Here is a 21,200-nt window from a genome sequence, read left to right as displayed (position 1 = left end):
ATATAGTTTATATAGGGAAATAACACTTTTCGGTATATATTTTATCCATTTTCAGCAGAAAATTGCTCAAACTTAGTCAGAATCATCTTGGGTAAATGAGAGTTTTACTTTGTAAAATTAGGATTCCTGCCCCATCCCCAGGGGCTAGGGCGGGGCCCCAAAGGGAACATTTACCAATATTTTCAAATTCTTATCCATTGATGACATGACAAGTATTGTATTTCACTTAGTTTACATGCTGATTTCCACATCACATCTAAACAATAAAATAAAGCTACCAGTTCCTATGATATAACTCAGGTGACCGCTAAGGCCCTTGGGCCTCTTGCTCACCTGGTCACATGCCATACCGTTGTGTCCGTCGTCCGTCCGTTAACAATTTCTTTAAACAACTTTTTCTTCTTCTTAACCACTGATTGGAATTTAATTAAATTTGACTGGAAGCATCCCTAGGTGGTGGGGATTCAAAATTGTACAAATGGTGGGGCTGACCCCCCAGAGGGCTGAGGGGCAGGGCAAAAAGGGGGCAATTTGGCGAAACTGCTTTAAGCGACTTCTTCTCTGGAACTTAGTGATGGATATCAGCCATATTAGACTGGAAGCATCCCTAGGTTGTGGAGATTCAAAATTGTACAAATGGTTGGGCTGAGGGGCGGGGCCAAAAAGGGGTAATTTGGCTATATTTTCTACAAACGACTTCTTCAGTAGAACTATGCGCTGGATATCGATCATATTTAATCAAAAGCATTCATGGGATGCAGGGATTCAAAATTGTACAAATGGTGGGGCTGACCTCCCAGGGGGCTGAGGGGCGGGGCCAAGAAGGGTTATTTGGCTATACTGCTTGAAGCGACTTCTTCTGTGGAACTAAGTGATGGATATCAATCATATTAGACAGGAAGCATCCCTAGGTGGTGGGAATTCAAAATTGTACAAATGGTGGGGCTGACCCCCAGAGGGCCGAGGGCGGGACCAAAAGGGGGCAATTTGGCTTGATTGCTATAAACAACTTCTTCTGTAGGAATATGCACTGGATACCGATCATATTTGGTCGGAAGCATTCATGGGAGGCAGGGATTCAAAATTGTACAAATGGTGGGGCTGACCCCCTTGGCTAAGGGGTGGGGTCAAAAAAAGTTTATTGCCTGGAAATGGTTGAGATCCCCACCATATAATTATAACCACATATACAATTGCTGAGTTTAAAGAGAAGAATGCACATTTGCTTCCAGGATGGCCCTAGGGTCTGGCCCCACCCTTGGAAACCTAGTCTTTGGGCCATAACTTAAAAACGGTTGAGATCCCCACCCCAAAACTATATATACAAATGCTGGGCAAAAAGAGACAAATGCAGTCATGATATTAGAACTGATCCTGGGGTCTGGCCACAACCGTAGGGACCTAGTTTCTGAGTCACAGATTGGAAACAGTTGAGATCCCCACCCCATAACCATACATAAAATTGCTGGGCATAAAAAATTGAATACAAATATATATGCTACATACAAGGATTGGCCTTGGGGTCTGGCATATTCCCATGGATCTCATTTGGAGAATATTCTGCCATGATTGCTTAGATATCCAGGTGAGCGATACAGGCTCTATGGGCCTCTTGTTTTATGGCATGTCAGCTAACCAGTCTTAGAATGATGCAGATCTTATTTCAATGTAAAAAAGTATATAAAACTATATGGCATTCGACGGGCGTATATTGATCCACCCCACGATACTCTTGTTTACTGAAAAGCCCAGAGGCTGATTGTGGTGTTCTGTTTGAAGGAAATTAATAACGAATTGCTGTGTAAGAAGAAAGAACCTAAGTTTTAATGTTGTGTTTTGTCCTGTACCATCTCTGTATGTTGTATTGTGTTAATCTTTATCACATTATCAGGCTGCCATTTAAATACAGTGTAATAATACAACCACAAAATATTTCCATAGAGTTCCTAGTGCCAAAACGACCGGCGAGAATCACACCTTGTTGGACTGGAGCAGACGAGTCTGTGTTCCGGGTTCTCCATGACATGTACAGGAACAACTACTGCGCCATCGCTCGCCTCATTGGTACCAAGAACTGTAAACAGGTATAATACGCAAATGTGATCGGAAAGAATTTTTTCTTTATTGATGCACTGTCTTGAAAAATGTGAAAGTTGACAGGTCATGCATGACTGAACACTGCTGAACACTCAAGTGATAACAAAATTTCATTTGTGGATTAACTTGAATATATTTTTCACAAAAAGGTGTGTACTCTAAATAAACTGCAGCGGTTTATGATGAAGTACACTCGGCTTTTTTGTGTGACCTCTCAACTTTCACTTTGATTTCACAAGACAGTGCATCAATTAAGAAAAAAATATATCCAAGTCAATCCTTATAATTTAATCTACTATACACAATCCCTGTGGAAATCCACTTTTAATGATGGACTCTTTTCTCTTAGAAACTATTTCACCGCTGTATCAGCCAATCAAAAGCGACATTACAAATGGTGACATCATTTTTTTACGCTATGGGCTGATAACATCATTTTTTTAAGCCAATGAAAATGCTTGTTACAAGTAAGATTAAATGATTTAATTGTAACACTACTTGTTAAAAGCATGTAACAAGTGAACTATATAATTATGTTCTGCAAAAGGAAAAAAATAACATTTTACAATTTGACTCGGACATAACATGTTGTTGACATTGAGTGGATTATTACTTGATTGTTGTCGACCAATCCTAAACACTGTCAATGACACAGGTGTACGACTTTGCCAAGAAGGAAGCCGCTCACATACCAGATGTTGGGGAGGACAAGGCTCAAACTCCACCCCGCAAGAAAACGAAAAAGAAACACAGGTAATGTGCACATGCTCTCCTTAATTCATCCCAAGACAAATAATGTAACATAAACAAATGTGAATTGGTCAAGAGAATAAACCAAATAATGTAAAATTAAATAATATTTTTATTGTAATTATTTGCAGAGTTTAAAACATAGATGTCTTTATGTCTTTCCAGAATTACTGGTGTAAGTGATGCTCTTAGAAAATGGTGAATGACATTCTATTGAAGTGTGAGCTTCAATCACTTTTATATCGAAAAGGAGTAAATGTGATGGTAAACACTTTTCCTTTTGATCACATATAAAAAATGAGATGCATGTGTTCAGTTTCACTTTCAATACTTTTCTGTTCGGCAGGTTATGGTCCATGCACTGTAGAAAGATTCAGTTGAAGAAAGACTCGTCCACCAAAACTGTATATAACTACCAGCCCTGTGACCACCCTGGTCTGCGCTGTGATGAATCGTGTCCGTGCATCCTGGCCCAGAACTTCTGTGAAAAGTTCTGTCAGTGTAGTGGTGATTGTAAGTATTAACCTAATGTTCAGAATATATTCTGTAGGTTATTTTTCTATCCAGTTCGAGAAGAATATATATATATGTTGTTACTTTGATTTTTGAAAAATGAATTTCCTACATAAGAATGTGGTTATTTCAAATTCTCTAGTTTGCAACTAATCACCCATATAAACTAGAAAATGTCTGTAAGACATAAATGCCCCCGCTCATTGATTGGGACTGGACGCGATGAGATGGAACGGACATGGGCAACACTATATGCCCCTCCCCCATTTTATGGCAGGGGCATAAAAAAGAAACTCAGTTATTGACAAAAATGATATCAGAGTGATTTACTATAGGGACTTTTTCAGATATCATATAACTTGTTAAAAATTAAAATATGACAGAACCTCCAAACATTCTGAAATAATACTGTATACTAGGTCATTTTGATGCAAATTTTTTCACAACGTTTGCCGAGGGATTTGACTAAAAATTTTACAAGCATCAAAAGTCTCTATTTAATTGCGTTATTATTTAATCTATTTTGAGACTGAAGACAAACAATACAAAGTAGAACAAGCCGTTTGCTTTATCCCTTTCACTGCTATAGGCCATAATGGAAACATCTATATCAATGCATGGTAGAGTCTACTAAATTTACATAGGGGTGGAATGGTTAATGACAGATATCCTTATGAATTAATAGGTCATAGACATTTAATGTGCATTCCATTCATGTAACAATCTCATTTTACTGTTAGCATATTGATATGGACACATTAAAATGTTTCATCATTTTAAGAACAACTGCAGTATTTCAACATAATAGGTATACCACATATCGCTATAGGAGTAAGAGCACATTAAATAAACAAAATGTGGCCATTGTGGAACGATGATGAAAAACTCAATTTGAGTAATTCTTCTTTCTATTGGTAAAAAAAACCATATGTGTTGAAAAGAAAGAAAGTAGTTTGTGTTTTGAAACAGTAATAAAATCCATTGATACATCTGGATGCAGCAGCTTTGCTTGAGAAATTCTCTGATTAATTTAATTCCCTTTTAACATGTTTTGTTTGTGACAGGTGAGAATCGCTTTCCTGGCTGTCGATGTAAAGCCCAGTGTAATACCAAACAGTGTCCGTGTTTCCTGGCCGTACGCGAGTGTGACCCGGACTTATGTCAGACCTGTGGCGCAGGTAGGGGTGTTGACATTTCTACAGTTTTGTAATCTGTCATCAGGTTTGGTTAGAACATTGGTCGATGTTTATTTGAAAATGTGATCCGGACTTACGTCAAACCTGTGGGGCAGGTAAGAGTGTTGAGATTTCTACAGTTTTGTAATCTGTCATCAGGTTTGGCTAGAACCTTGGTCTATATTTATTTGAAAATGTGATCCGGACTTACGTCAAACCTGTGGGGCAGGTAGGAGTGTTGAGATTTCTGCAGTCTTGCATTCAGTCATCAGGTTTGGCTAGAACCTTGGTCTATATTACGAAAAAGAGACTTCTGTTGTTTTGTTATCTGTTGGCTGATTTGGCTAGAACCAGAATCCATTTTACAAAATTGCACGGTAAGGTTGAAATTGATGCAAAAAACTCCTCGTGTACCGTTCTTCAATGTTGTTTGATATATTTCAAAAATTGTAGTCCCAGTGTTAGATTGACCAGTAATGATATTTATTGTTTTGACTTTCAGACCATTTTGTTGACAGCACAAAGATTTCTTGTAAGAACGTCAGCGTACAAAGGGGACAAAGGAAGGTAAGAAATGCTGACATAAAGTCACTTGCATCTTGACAAAGAAGCTGTTGTTTGAAAGTGTATAACCAGTAACCCATTCCTGTTTTATTTTTTGAGCCAGTTTGCCTTTAATAAAGTCATATTTTTTTCTGGATTGGTTGATTTACTCATATATAAATCAGGAATCAGTTTGTTAGGGATAAATAATGAAGGATAAAGGGGTATATGTGGTGTTGGGAGGCACTGATTGAAAATACTGTAAGTGTACATATTTTAGGAATCTCAAATTTATCAAATTTTAACAGATTAGTGCATTGATGAAGTGGCTCACCTGCAATATATGTAATAGAAAAAAATATGTAGAAAGTTCTGTGCAATCTTAATCAAGCACAATATTTCGGGATGAAAACCACTAAAATAAGATTAAAACTAAAAACACTCAAATAAGATTGCCACTAAACTCTGTACATTTACACTAAAGGGATACTGGTTGTAAAATAATTCTGAACATTTCTATAGTGGACCCTAGGAACAAAATATATTTTAAATAATTGCAGTTCTGTGTTACTGTCCTCTTCTAACCCCAGGCTACTGTATAACAATTTAACGCAGTTTAAAGTTCACCTTTTTTCGCTCTCTGTATTGAGGGTGAATTTATGATTACAGCGAACATAAGTTCCCAGCTTAAAATGTCCAGAGTAAATTCAATGTGGAGGGCAAAATTAACACTGGGTGAGGATTGGTTTCATGGGGCGCAAGTTTTGACTGGGCGATAATGTCCTGGTATACAGTATTTATATCGAAAAAAGCCCATATAAAGGAAGTACTGTATTTCAGAGTTAACCCTTTCACCCCTAGGTATCATCAGTAGACTCTACCATTCATTTATCTGGACTAGTCCATTGTGGTTTACAGTGGTGAAAAGGTTAAACAATCAAACAAATACAAAGTCAACCTGGCGACTAGTGCTTAAGACATTATACTAAAGCTTTTACGGGAGATGATCTTAATGACTTGAACAGCGTACCTAATGATAACGATTTTCTGGTTTCAGCGGCTGTTGCTGGCTCCGTCAGACGTAGCAGGATGGGGAATATTCTTAAAAAGTCCAGCGGAAAAGAATGAATTTATATCCGAGTACTGTGGAGAGGTAACTGAGAATTTAGACTTAATGTCTTGAGAGTCAATATTACAATATCTATAAAATAACATCTTGACCGTCTTAACAGTCAATATTACAATATCTATAAAATAACATCTTGAAAGTCAATATTACAATATCTATAAAACAACGTCTTGACAGTCAATATTACAATATCTATAAAATAACGTCTTGACAGTCAATATTACAATATCTATAAAATAACGTCTTGACAGTCAATATTACAATATCTATAAAACAACGTCTTGACAGTCAATATTACAATATCTATAAAATAACGTCTTGACAGTCAATATTACAATATCTATAAAATAACGTCTTGACAGTCAATATTACAATATCTATAAAATAACGTCTTGACAGTCAATATTACAATATCTATAAAATAACGTCTTGACAGTCAATATTACAATATCTATAAAATAACGTCTTGACAGTCAATATTACAATATCTATAAAATAACGTCTTGACAGTCAATATTACAATATCTATAAAATAACGTCTTGACAGTCAATATTACAATATCTATAAAACAACGTCTTGACAGTCAATATAACAATATCTATAAAATAAAATCTTGACGGTCAATATTACAATATCTATAAAACAGCGCCTTGACAGTCAATATTACAATATCTATAAAATAACATCTTGACAGTCAATATTACAATATCTATAAAACAACGCCTTGCCAGTCAATATTACAATATCTATAAAACAACGTCTGGCCAGTCAATATTACAATATCTATAAAATAACGTCTTGACAGTCAATATTACAATATCTATAAAATAACGTCTTGACAATCAATATAACAATATCTACAAAACAACGTCTTGACAGTCAATATAACAATATCTATTAAATAACAGACTGTCAATATTACAATATCTATAAAATAACATCTTGACAGTCAATATTACAATATCTATAAAATAACGTCTTGACAGTCAATATAACAATATCTATAAAATAACGTCTTGACGGTACCACACATTTGTCATGGCGGATGGTCTTGCATTCCTCATGTTTAATCGAGAAACATTAACATTTTCAATGACAGACGTTATTTTCATCAGTTACAGTCAAATTTACATTGTCAAGACTGGACTTTGCATTTGATTTCCCATATATAATTTTTTTTAAAAAGTTACTGTGAAATTGGATGTTTTTGTGGGATCCAAATTTTGTGGTTTCCCGAAATAAAACACCATTTAGGTGTTGCATGAATTTGTGGATTACGAGTACCAAATCCTATGGAGAATTGCTTTATTTCAAACTTGTTATTACTTTGTGGACCAATGAATTTGTGGAGGAAGATTAGCCATGAAATCAAAGTACATAGTCAAGACCCGATCTCACTTTTCACGTATATAATCACAAAATATTTACATTGTCAAGACTAGTACTGGACCTTAATTTTTGGGAGTGAATTGTCAAGGTTAAAAAACATTTGTTTAATGACTTGTCCTTTCTACCTGTACTGATTGAATTTGAAGTTCATAATAATTTATAAAACCTAAGTTTGTAGATGGATAGTTAAACACTGAATGATGAAAATTCCTGAAAATCTGATGTCAACAAAACTTTCATACATATGAAAATCTATGTCTGAAGATTGTTTGTAATCGGTGCCCATACTAAATTGTTTTCTGTTCTAGATAATATCTCAGGACGAGGCAGACCGGCGAGGGAAAGTCTATGACAAGTACATGTGTAGCTTCCTGTTCAATCTCAACAATGGTAGGCTCTAGTCTGTTTTATTAGATCTTTCATTATTCAGAGATTATTCTGGCTTTAATAAATCATTTGTCAATTAGGACTAAATTCATACACGTTGGACATCATTCTATACTAAATGAAAAGAAACCAAAAAAATCCCACCATAATGAACAATTTGAAATTTTAGTATGTGGATTGGTCGGGTGGGGGGGGCTGAAATATCATCCGTGTACAGTGTATTAGATGTTTGACAGGAATTATTCAGATTTATAAATACAGAAGATCAGTATGATCTCTCTATGAAGATCTCATTAATGTTTAATCCTTAAGTTTATAATATTTCATGTTAAAATTTAGAAATAGTTGAGGTATCTTGTGATTCCACGTTCAACGTATTTATTTCCCCTTGGCAGATTTTGTGGTGGATGCGACCAGGAAAGGAAACAAGATCCGCTTTGCCAACCATTCAGTTAATCCCAACTGTTATGCCAAGGTGATGATGGTGAACGGGGACCACAGGATTGGTATCTTTGCCAAACGTCCAATACAGTCCGGGGAGGAACTCTTCTTCGACTACAGGTTAGTTCTTCTCTTGAAAGGAAGCTGTATTAATATTGGGTCTTCTGGTTCTGGTTCTAATGATATCTTGTCTGAGCAGTAACTAATAAACCGTTTATTAAATTTTGAGATCTCACTGTACATGTTTGTTGGAATTAAAAACCTCGATATTCTTGGCAAAAGCCTTGGTTAATATATTTTTGAAAATTTTGACCCATTATATCTTAGGTTTTGTGTGCTATTCATTGGTCTAAGGGTGGAAACGTGTCATATTGTTGATTAAAAGAACATTATGTCATATTTGTTTGTGTTTTTCTTTGACAGATATGGTCCAACAGAGCAGTTAAAGTTTGTAGGCATAGAAAGAGATGCAGAAGTGACGTGATTTTCATTCCGATGTCTACAAGCAGACATCATCCGTGGATTACAGAACCTATTTCCTTTCAAATTAATGAATGCCAAGAAAGTGTTATACAACTTTACAAATTGTGGAACTATGAAAATTGTATTTTGTTCTGATGACAGCCCATGTAGTGGACAGAATCATGTAAACTGGATTAAATTTGTCCGAGATTCCCCATTTGATATTCCGTCTTTTCGTATTGCAGTTATCTTCTCTTGTGAGCAGGTATTAATAGTTACGTCTTTGGTTTGTGTGAGAAAATCACGTCATTTTCTCAAAAATTGATGACGTTACTCTCACGAACAAATGACGTAACAATCAATACCTGCTCACAAGAGCAGATAACTCTGCAATACGAAAAGACGGAATAGTCTGGTCATCTTTTCTTAAGAATTTCGATTACTCTTATGGCATGACGAGTGAATTCCATTTAGGAATCCATCAATTGGGGTACACAGAATTTCACTCAACATCCACTAACAGACGTCGGATCTCATTTTCCCTTGAACTTGTGGAACTGTTATAGAACTATACATTATCAAACTGTTTAACTATGTGCATTGTGAGACAGTTGTGAAGAACTATAAAATGTTGAACTTGAGAAATTGTAGAACTGTTAAAAAACTTTACAAATTGTAGGACTATTGATTAACTGTGCAAATAGTGGAGTTCTAGAATAGTTCTGCTTTTAAACATCGATATCAAATCACAATAGAAATTATGAAAATCTCAGTTTGGTAATGAAAATTTTCATAGCAAAACCAACTAGCAACACAGAATTTGTCTAGTGTGTACTCAATGATATGTCTTCACCAAACAACAATAATGAACAACAAATATAACTCGTCCTGAATGCAGCGAATATAAACACTACAAATGAGCTTGTTTTGACTTTCCAATACATCGTTACAGCAAAAATAGCATTGCTGTAAAAATAACTCTGTATACACTAGAAAGGATTTGAATATTCCTACTAAACCCAATTTTCCTACTGCATTGAATGCAGATGGTAAGATGACGTTTTTAAATGAACTGTAAGATGTACGAGTGTGTAAAGTGTTCCAGAACTGTTGTCTATAATGTACTACATACTGTGTATGTACTGGTAGTTTATTTTTTCCAGCAGAATCCAGTTCAATTTGTAATACGTTTGTTATACAATTTGTAATTGCTGTTTCATGTGGTCAAAACGAAATAAAGTGTATAATGTTCTTTTAACATTTATTTTGTTGTATTCAAATGCCAATCTTGGAACAATTCATTAGAGTACAACTACTTGCAACAACAAACAGAACAAAAAGGATATGGCCAAGGAAAATTGTCTGCAAGACATGAATGCCCCCGCTGCCACGTGAAATTAGTTTCGGTGTTTGATAGTGTTCTACAAGTAGTAACCAACGACTTAGATATTGTAACCCTGAACTATGTATGCATTCAAGATATTATCAAACTTCAAGTTGATAAATGAAGAAATATAGAAACATTTTCTAACATGAGCTCATCCAAGGTATTCTCATACCAGAAATCTGTATAAACGTTGATCAAGATCTGTTAAGAAATTAAGTACCTGGAGTGATAGCACTGAATCCCTCAACGTTTTCTATATACATTGTTATTTCACTTATTAATTTATCTTTTTTGTATTTATATTTTTCCATGTTTCCACATCAATCTGTCCGATTGATATAGGGCATCTCACCTCTGGTTCAGACAACATAAAAACGATTGAAAAGAGCTTGAACGGTTATTAGCTCACCTGGCACGAAGTGCCAAGTGAGCTTATGCCGTGGCGCGGTGTCCGTCGTCCGTCCGTCCGTCCGTCCGTCCGTCCTCGTCCGTCAACTTTTCCTTTAAACAACTTCTTCTGAAGAACGGACAGGCCTAGAGTCATGATATTTGGCTGAAAGCTTCGTTGGTAGGAGCCCTACAAAGTTTGAGAACGAAAATGACCTTGACCTGTTTTCAAGGTCACAGGGGTCAAATATGTCAAAAACTTCAAACGACTTCTTCTAAAGAACTAAAAGGTATAGAATCTTCATATTTGGCTGATGGCTTCCTGGGATAGAGCCCAACAAAGTTTGAGAATGAAAATGACCTTGACCTACTTTCAAGGTCACAGGGGTCAAATGTGTCAAACACTTCAAACGACTTCTTCTGAAGAACTGAAAGGTATAGAATCTTTATATTTGGCTGGTGGCTTCCTGGGATAGAGACCAACAAAGTTTGAGAATGAAAATTAGTTTGACCTACTTTCAAGGTCACAGGGGTCAAATATGTCAAAAACTTCAAACGACTTCTTCTGAAGAATTAAAAGGTATAGAATCTTCATATTTGGCTGATGGCTTCCTTGGATGGAGCCCAACAAAGTTTGAGAATGAAAATTACCTTGACCTTCTTTCAAGGTCACAGGGGTCAAATGTGTCAAACACTTCAAACGACTTCTTCTGAAGAACTGAAAGGTATATAATCTTTATATTTGGCTGGTGGCTTCCTGGGATAGAGCCCAACAAAGTTTGAGAATGAAAACTAGTTTGACCTACTTTCAAGGTCACAGGGGTCATATATGTCAAAAGCTTCAAATGACTTCTTCTGAAGAACTGAAAGGTATAGAATCTTTATTTTTGATTGATGGCTTCCTTGGATAGAGCCCGACAAAGTTTGAGAATGAAAATGACCTTGACCTTCTTTCAAGGTCACAGGAGTCAAATGTGTCAGACACTTCAAACGACTTCTTCTGAAGAACTGAAAGGTATATAATCTCTATATTTGGCTTGTAGCTTCCTAGGAAAGAGCCGAACAAAGTTTGAGAATGAAAATGACCTTGACCTTCTTTTAAGGTCACATGAGGCAGATATGTCAAACACTTTAAACGACTTCTTCTGAAGAACTGGTAGTTATAAAATCTTAATATTTGGCAGGTGGCTTCCTGGGAAAGAGCCAAACAAAGTTTGCGAATGAAAATGACCTTGACCTACTTTCAAGGTCACAGCGTTCAAATATGTCAAACAGTTCAAACAGCTTCTTCTGAAGAATTAAAAGGCATAAAATTATAATATTTGGCTGGTGACTTCCCGGGATAGAGCTCACCAAAGTTTGCAAATGAAAATGACCTCAACCTACTTTAGAGGTCACAGAGGTCAACAACATTTTAATGGATTTGTTCTTGAGAACTAAAAGGAATGGATTCATAAGATTTGGCTGGTAGCTTTTTGGAATAGAGCTAACCAATTTGAGAAGGAAAATGACATTGACCTACTTACAAGATCACAGGGAAAAATATGTCAAGCAACTTCTGAAGAAGAATCAAAAAGCATAGAGTCTTATAATAATATTTTGCTGGTAGTTTCAACAGATGGAGCCAACAAAGTTTGCGAGGGAAATATTTTTAGTGCAATATAATATTTAATGAGAATATTTTGCTATGACTGCTTAAATATTCAGGTGAGCGATACAGGCCCTCTTGGGCCTCTTGTTATGATATTTTTCTCTTGCAAATAAGATATAATAAGTGGGTTTCACTGTATATCATAATAAGTGGGCTTCACTGTATAGCAAGTGACCATGAACTTGATCTTAGAACTCTGAAACACAAAGATGTATACCTGACCTTTGTGTAAATTTTGATTAAAATCAATTAGGAAATAAAGTTAGTAGACTGATGACACTGAATTGGTTGATGATTTTCTATAAATAGCAATGGTGACCTTGGCCTTGGAATCTTGAAACATAAGCCCATCCGAGGTATTCTCATACTTGAAATCTGCATAAACTTTGATAAAAGTCAGTTAAGAAATTAAGTAGCTAGAGTGAGGACAATGAGTCGGTTGATGATTTTCTGTATACAGTAACTGTGACCTTGGCCTTCATCTTGGAACCCTAAAAGACAAATGTCGGAGGTATTGTTATACATGATGGGATGGTCATGGGCAACACTATAAGCAAAGGTGACAAATAAAACCAGTTAGTGTCATCCGTACAAATGGTTTCTGTGTGACAATTAATTTGTGAATCTTTTTACACATACATGTACCTACAGTACCAATTACCACCAATTACCTTCTCATATTCAGTTTTGAACCTTTATGTTATGTTATGTCCCCTGGTGTTTAAGTCCAAAGGTTGTTCAGAGGTCGGGGGATATTGATTGCCCCCAATATAAGGCCTTTTTTTCCGTGAAGGTATGAAAAAGAATTCAACAAATGGGATTCAATTTTTAGGTCACCTGAGCTAAAGCTCGAGTGGCCTCTTGTTATCCGTCGTCTTGCATTTTACATTTTCAACTGAAGCTGAAATACTGTTAAAGGGATTCCATTGATACTTCATTGGGATGTTCCTGACATCTCCCTGACCAAGTGTTGTTATTTTTCAGTTTGATCAGAAATCCAATATGGCCACCATTTTGAAAACCTATTTCAAACTTGAAGTCAAGTTCTACCCGGCCGATTTAACTGAAACTTGGTAGAAATGATCGACTCATGGTCCTGGCAAAGTGTTCTTTTCATTTCGGGCCATTCAAAAATCCAATATGGCCGCCACGGCCACCATTTTGAAAAAAAGACTAGTTCAAACTTAAAATCAACTTCTAATATGCCGATTTAACTGAAACTTGGTCTAGGAATGATCCTGACAAATTTACCTTAATGTTATACTTAACTATTTTTTACTCAAATTGGTAGGGACGATATCTCCATTTAATATTTCAGCAACAAAAATAAATACTGTAGGACTCGGGTGACCATTAAGGCTGATGGGCCCCTTGTTAAATGATATAAAAACACAGACAATTATAAATTAAACAATTGTATTTTCTCATAAATGTATATATACTTGACAATGCCCTTACAATATCCAATAGATTCTGCATACATTGTCATGAACATTGAAATTTATATATTGTGTAAGAATACAATACATACCAGGTAATGCAATGTTCATTATCAAAAGTAACCTGCACATTTAGTAAGAAACAACCAAAAACTTCACCCTAATGTTAACAGATCTAAACATGTGAACACATTAATTCATTATTATGCACTTTTAAAACAAAAAACAATGATGGGAGCAAGAAGATTACAGTGATATTTAATATAACATAAAATCAATCATAATACTCAATATTATAGAAACGGTATAAAATAGCCTCTTTAGTAAAGATGACAGTATGTATTATGCTTTGGCCAAAAACTAAAAATATGTATGGTGAATTTTTAAATTTCTTATACAAGCCGGCCCACCCCTCAAAACAAATAATTGAGGGGGGCATATAAACTTGGTACAAATGTTTGGCACGTTTTGCTTAACCCTTTCACCACTGTAGACCATAATGGACTCGTCTAGATCAATGCATGGGGGAGTCTACCAAAGTTGCATAGGGGTGAAAGGGCTAACTGTTGTTCAATGATTTTGGTAAACACGTCTCACATCTGTGACTTCCAGAGTATGTGGGTGAAGGTCAAATTTATATCAACAATCGTCAAAGCAAGGAAGCTAACAATACAGGCTAAGTATCATTTTACCCTTTTTAGCTCACCTGGCACAAAGTGCCAAGTGAGCTTATGCCGTGGCGCGGCGTCCGTCGTCCGTCCGTCCGTCCGTCCGTCCGTCCTCATCCATCAACTTTTCCTTTAAACAACTTCTTCTGAAGAACGGACAGGCCTAGAGTCATGATATTTGGCTGAAAGCTTCGTTGGTAGGAGCCCTACAAAGTTTGAGAACGAAAATGACCTTGATCTGTTTTCAAGGTCACAGGGGTCAAATATGTCAAAAACTTCAAACGACTTCTTCTAAAGAATTAAAAGGTATAGAATCTTCATATTTGGCTGATGGCTTCCTGGGATAGAGCCCAACAAAGTTTGAGAATGAAAATGACCTTGACCTACTTTCAAGGTCACAGGGGTCAAATGTGTCAAACACTTCAAACGACTTCTTCTGAAGAACTGAAAGGTATAGAATCTTTATATTTGGCTGGTGGCTTCCTGGGATAGAGACCAACAAAGTTTGAGAATGAAAATTAGTTTGACCTACTTTCAAGGTCACAGGGGTCAAATATGTCAAAAACTTCAAACGACTTCTTCTGAAGAATTAAAAGGTATAGAATCTTCATATTTGGCTGATGGCTTCCTTGGATGGAGCCCAACAAAGTTTGAGAATGAAAATTACCTTGACCTTCTTTCAAGGTCACAGGGGTCAAATGTGTCAAACACTTCAAACGACTTCTTCTGAAGAACTGAAAGGTATATAATCTTTATATTTGGCTGGTGGCTTCCTGGGATAGAGACCAACAAAGTTTGAGAATGAAAATTAGTTTGACCTACTTTCAAGGTCACAGGGGTCAAATATGTCAAAAACTTCAAACGACTTCTTCTGAAGAATTAAAAGGTATAGAATCTTCATATTTGGCTGATGGCTTCCTTGGATGGAGCCCAACAAAGTTTGAGAATGAAAATTACCTTGACCTTCTTTCAAGGTCACAGGGGTCAAATGTGTCAAACACTTCAAACGACTTCTTCTGAAGAACTGAAAGGTATATAATCTTTATATTTGGCTGGTGGCTTCCTGGGATAGAGACCAACAAAGTTTGAGAATGAAAATTAGTTTGACCTACTTTCAAGGTCACAGGGGTCAAATATGTCAAAAACTTCAAACGACTTCTTCTGAAGAATTAAAAGGTATAGAATCTTCATATTTGGCTGATGGCTTCCTTGGATGGAGCCCAACAAAGTTTGAGAATGAAAATTACCTTGACCTTCTTTCAAGGTCACAGGGGTCAAATGTGTCAAACACTTCAAACGACTTCTTCTGAAGAACTGAAAGGTATATAATCTTTATATTTGGCTGGTGGCTTCCTGGGATAGAGCCCAACAAAGTTTGAGAATGAAAACTAGTTTGACCTACTTTCAAGGTCACAGGGGTCATATATGTCAAAAGCTTCAAATGACTTCTTCTGAAGAACTGAAAGGTATAGAATCTTTATTTTTGATTGATGGCTTCCTTGGATAGAGCCCGACAAAGTTTGAGAATGAAAATGACCTTGACCTTCTTTCAAGGTCACAGGAGTCAAATGTGTCAGACACTTCAAACGACTTCTTCTGAAGAACTGAAAGGTATATAATCTCTATATTTGGCTTGTAGCTTCCTAGGAAAGAGCCGAACAAAGTTTGAGAATGAAAATGACCTTGACCTTCTTTTAAGGTCACATGAGGCAGATATGTCAAACACTTTAAACGACTTCTTCTGAAGAACTGGTAGTTATAAAATCTTAATATTTGGCAGGTGGCTTCCTGGGAAAGAGCCAAACAAAGTTTGCGAATGAAAATGACCTTGACCTACTTTCAAGGTCACAGCGTTCAAATATGTCAAACAGTTCAAACAGCTTCTTCTGAAGAATTAAAAGGCATAAAATTATAATATTTGGCTGGTGACTTCCCGGGATAGAGCTCACCAAAGTTTGCAAATGAAAATGACCTCAACCTACTTTAGAGGTCACAGAGGTCAACAACATTTTAATGGATTTGTTCTTGAGAACTAAAAGGAATGGATTCATAAGATTTGGCTGGTAGCTTTTTTGAATAGAGCTAACCAATTAAAGAAGGAAAATGACATTGACCTACTTACAAGATCACAGGGATAAATATGTCAAGCAACTTCTGAAGAAGAATCAAAAAGCATAGAATCTTATAATAATATTTTGCTGGTAATTTCAACAGATGGAGCCAACAAAGTTTGTGAGGGAAATATTTTTAGTGCAATATAATATTTAATGAGAATATTTTGCTATGACTGCTTAAATATTCAGGTGAGCGATACAGGCCCTCTTGGGCCTCTTGTTTATCATAATATTATATTAACTTACTTTAATCATACAACCTTCAAAGTAAGTGATCAAGGTCATTAATTTGAACAAACTTGATAAGGCTGGTGAGGTAAAAATGAAGTAGGTCAAGGTCATTTAATTGAACAAACTTGATGGGCTAGTAAGATAAAGTAAATGAAGGTAATTTATTTGAACAAACTTGATAGCCTGGTGAGTTAAAAATCATTCAAATCAAAGTCATTTATTTCAACAAACTTGATAGGGCTGGTGAGTTCAAAATAATTCAAATCAAGGTCATTTATTTCAACAAACTTGATAGGGCTGATGATCTTAAACTTAATTCAAGGTCATCTACTTGAACAAACTTGCTAGGAAGTTGAGTTGAAAACAACGCAAGTCAAGGTCATTTATATGAACGAACTTGGTAGGGCTGGTGAGCTTAAAAATGATGGTCCTATTAAAAAGATTTAAGGTATTTTTTCATAGTGTTATAAATTACTGTAATGATTACCACTTTTCTTGAACGTGGAATTAAAAATGCATGTGTACTTGATGTTAATCTGTTGTTTGGGGAGAGGAGGCAATTAGAACTCTGATTTTCTCTACCTTTTTCAAATTTCAACGGTGTACTTATTTTGAAAGAGATTTTACCAACGACACATCACTATAATCTGGAGTTGATATATATTTCCAATCAATTGAACTGCAAATTCTTCGAGAACACAATGAGTATCCTATAATTCAGGTAGATGAATGTAGAACTATATAATTGTACTGTCAAGTGAAACTTACATACCAATGTATACATGTATCAGAAACTTAAATGTTTCATCCAATGCCTACCTAGACATGATTTAAAGTCACTTTGAAACATGTATATATATAGGCATGAATGGAACACTTAAAAAAAATGTAGGCAGATAAACAATGCACTTAACACCCCTAGATATATGATATGAGATTCAATACAATACAACCAAACCTTGTTCATTACCTACAATGTACTTTCCTTCCCTGATAAATTGGATATCAAGGTCTGTAATAAATTTAATAGGAAACGGGATATATGTTACCAAAATCACTGTGCATTATTAATTATGTAGTGGCACAAATGGACTGTTCAGTGTTGGTACTTGGGGTCTAGGGTTGACTGCATAGTCTATATATAACATGATGATTTAACATTTTGGAGAGAGATGCCTTGGAGATTTTTAAGTGAATGTCTACAATTTTCATAATTTCCTTATTAAATGTCTATGTTTTCATGTTTCACATGAAACCTATCTGAATTACTACTAGAGGTACTGGTCCTACTACTTTTTTCTACACCAGCAGTACTCTGCTGTGACTGATGCTCAACCAGGGCTTCTTTCATCACGCGGTCTGATATCTTTGCCAATGTTTCGAGAAGTTCACTTGTATTGTTCTGAGCGTCAAGGTAGGCCCTCAGAGTAACACATGCTTGCATGGCATCCATTGTCGATGGACTTGAATGATTGTTGTCCTCGGAAGCACTTTGCGACCTCTGCTGATGACCAGTGTCTATACTATGGTCACTATCTCCGTAATTTTGATTTCTCATTGTCATCACATTGTCATCAGAGATGTCCGTCACTGGAAGAACTTGGGACAAATTACCACCAAACGAATGATCACCGACATCTGCCTGTCTACCATCGAACACATTACGAGATGTTGGGACCTCAGAATTTCCTGTTGTCATAAACGTGCTAGCATAGTACTTTTCTAATGTTGTGCTGTTACTATTTACAATTCCAGAATCATCAGTTGGTCTACAAGTCTGAGGTTCGCATGTGGATATGTTCTCATCCATCCGAGCATACTCATCTAAGATTCGCTGGAAGTCAAATGAATGTAAAATTATGTTTTTATCTTCATCCTCTTCATCTGTGGTTGGAATTATATCTCCCTCCTCAACGTCCATTGATTTTATTCCAGACAGTTTGAAGCAACTGAAGATTTTTGCAGGCCCAACACTATTCCAAGCTTCGTCCAAGAGCAGTATCGCATCTTTAACATTTATTTTTAGGTCTGTGTCTTGTAGTTGTTCTTGGCGAGTGATAAGATTCTTTCTGTACTGGACCTTGAGGTGATGAAGGACGCCCTGATTCATTGGCTGCAGTTTGCGATCAGTTGCTGGAACAAACACAAGTGATATTGCCTTTAGGCCTTCTATCGCAGGATGAACAGCATTCCGATCCAAAATCAAAGTAACCTTTCTGTTCTTTTCATGAAACTTCATATCCAGATCCAAAATCCAATTAGTGAAAATTTCAGATGTCATAAACACATTCTCAGTTGAAACATATTTCAAACATGATGCAAGTGATGTATGATTTCCAGAATGGAAAGGATTGTCTTCCTTGCCGATCACAAGCAACGGTAACTTATCGGTACCAGTCATGTTCGTACCAACCATCAGTGTAAACCTTTCGTCATTATTCTGTGCCCTAGGAAAGTTTAATGTGGCTAAGCTCTCCTTATTTGGAAGAATGCAATACAACAGCCCTGTTTCAGTTGCATTGTAAATGTCATTTGGGTGTGATTGTGAACACAATGATGGAAAGTATTTTCCCTTGTCATTTTTAAAACTTATTGCATAACGCCCTTTGAATCTGTCTAGCCATCCTGTGGAACATTTGAAGTTGGTTTCTCCCATACTATTTGCAATTTCCCCAGCTATATTTTTTAGAATTGTACCAGAAACAGGAATGTTTTGTCGCCTGGCCTCATCATACCATTTATAAAGAGCTTGTTCAATATATTCAAAATGTCCAGTCCGCATTTTCTTCCTCTCTGGGCCATAGGTACTGTTTAAGAAGGCATTTTTAATTTTGTCAGCACACTTCAGCCATGATGACAAGGTATTTGACGGAATTCCAAAATCCTTTGCAATGTCTGACTTTCTCCTATTTCCGCGCTCAACAGCAAGTATAGCTTCATACTTTGTCTCAATAGATTTGACGTTCAGTTTCCTTTTCACTGTATACCTGCCATTGCTAGCTAAAATAAGACCTGCCCTGTCAGGAATACATAAATCACTTCGTATATTCCCAAGAGCTACATGACTTTCATTCTCAGTTTCATCAGCCTCAGGCAATATCGCCACACAATTTTCAATAACGATCTTTGACATGGTTGCTGAGGGACTGGCACCCTCAGCCAAATCATTGGCATCAGGAGATTCATCTAATTTCCATGGTGATTTCACACCAATGTCATTCATTATTGATGCAGTTGGAATACCGATCTGTGATGTGGGTGTAGTGGGGCTCGCACCCTCACTCGCCTCAGAAACATCGAGGGATTCGTCTATTTTCCATAATGTTTTAATACTCATATCAGTCATGATTGAAGTAGAATCTACTTTGTCTCAGTAGGCCTAGGGGTCAGTTTGTGTTCTCCATCCAAAATCGATGTCGTCTGCCAGCTACTCAAGGTTCAAATAGAAATCAGCAAGCTCCTTTTGGACACCTCACACATGATCCTATGGAGTGATCTTGATGTTCCGTACACTGTATCATAACTGGCAAGAGTCATATTCATGTTGTCATTGTTGACAAAACACAGTCGTAGGTACCTACCACCTCCCATAATGTTAATCGATGTCGGTTCACTTTCCGTGGTAACATACACGTCCTTAAAATGCAATTGGAGTCTCTTCATAAAATTGCGTGAGCAATTTAACTGGGAAATTATATTGTCAGCGCATTTGTACTCACTATTCTGCAAAGATAGATCTACAAAGGGTTGATTCCGCGAATACACCGGAAGTTGAAATTGGTTGACTAAAACGATTCCGGTAAAGTTACAATTTTTCCGCTTTTGACATCTGTAACCTGAACGCATTGCCTTGCAGCAGAGACGTATACGTCTGCATTTACCCCGGCCAGTTTTTGAAACCCCATTTTTTTAAACGACCGGTAAACACAACATATTATGAACACAAAAAAAGGGGGGGGGGATGCCAGTCCGTTCTCTTCATCAAATTGTTGTTAATTTTAAAAATGATTGACGGCATGCAGTCTATAAGGTCCTGATGTATACGATGCTTGTAAGACATTATAGCTACATGTATATGTTTGTGACCATTTTAAACTCCCACAGAAATATTGATATTCTAATATGTAGCTCAGTACCACGGACTTAGGACTATCAATTCCGTGTCAGTACCTCTATCTATCTATCTATATTCTGCATCACCCTCTTTCGAGTATTATGTGCAGCGTGCGCGTCTGTGCATGTTAAAAGGTATTGTGTGGTAACCGAGATAGAAATGATAAAGTGCGGACTGGTGCATGCATAAGGCAGAGGGAGAGGAAAGAAAGAAAAGTGTGATGAGAGAGTATTTGGTGCTAAGAAATGTCTATAAACCTCTACGGATGTTGATAGCTCCTGTTGTACAAAATAGCGGATCTATTATGGACTTTGAGTCTGGG

The 21,200-nt window shown here is 36.5% G+C and overlaps 2 protein-coding genes across 2 annotated transcripts in view; one reads left to right on the top strand and one right to left on the bottom strand.

The window, feature by feature from the left end:
• LOC110442389 (histone-lysine N-methyltransferase EZH2-like) overlaps window positions 1-9,180 on the top strand; it is a 21,983-nt gene extending 12,803 nt beyond the window's left edge. The window contains exons 10-18 of the mRNA XM_021485973.1: window positions 1,942-2,084; window positions 2,753-2,850; window positions 3,194-3,360; window positions 4,425-4,538; window positions 5,038-5,102; window positions 6,136-6,231; window positions 7,906-7,987; window positions 8,380-8,545; window positions 8,849-9,180. Coding sequence (XP_021341648.1) covers window positions 1,942-2,084; window positions 2,753-2,850; window positions 3,194-3,360; window positions 4,425-4,538; window positions 5,038-5,102; window positions 6,136-6,231; window positions 7,906-7,987; window positions 8,380-8,545; window positions 8,849-8,909 — 992 coding nt within the window. The 3' untranslated portion in view covers window positions 8,910-9,180. The remainder of the gene's footprint in view (window positions 1-1,941; window positions 2,085-2,752; window positions 2,851-3,193; window positions 3,361-4,424; window positions 4,539-5,037; window positions 5,103-6,135; window positions 6,232-7,905; window positions 7,988-8,379; window positions 8,546-8,848) is intronic.
• An 8,806-nt stretch (window positions 9,181-17,986) lies between these two features.
• On the bottom strand, window positions 17,987-20,110 carry LOC110442385 (tigger transposable element-derived protein 4-like). Its single transcript, XM_021485968.1, has one exon. The coding sequence runs from the start codon at window positions 20,108-20,110 to the stop codon at window positions 17,987-17,989; it is 2,124 nt and encodes a 707-aa protein (XP_021341643.1).
• Window positions 20,111-21,200: the final 1,090 nt, after the last annotated feature.

The sequence above is a fragment of the Mizuhopecten yessoensis genome, unplaced genomic scaffold (assembly GCF_002113885.1).
Source record: "Mizuhopecten yessoensis strain PY_sf001 unplaced genomic scaffold, ASM211388v2 scaffold716257, whole genome shotgun sequence".
Taxonomy (NCBI): Eukaryota; Metazoa; Mollusca; class Bivalvia; order Pectinida; family Pectinidae; genus Mizuhopecten; species Mizuhopecten yessoensis.
This window is presented reverse-complemented; position numbering and strand designations above follow the sequence as displayed.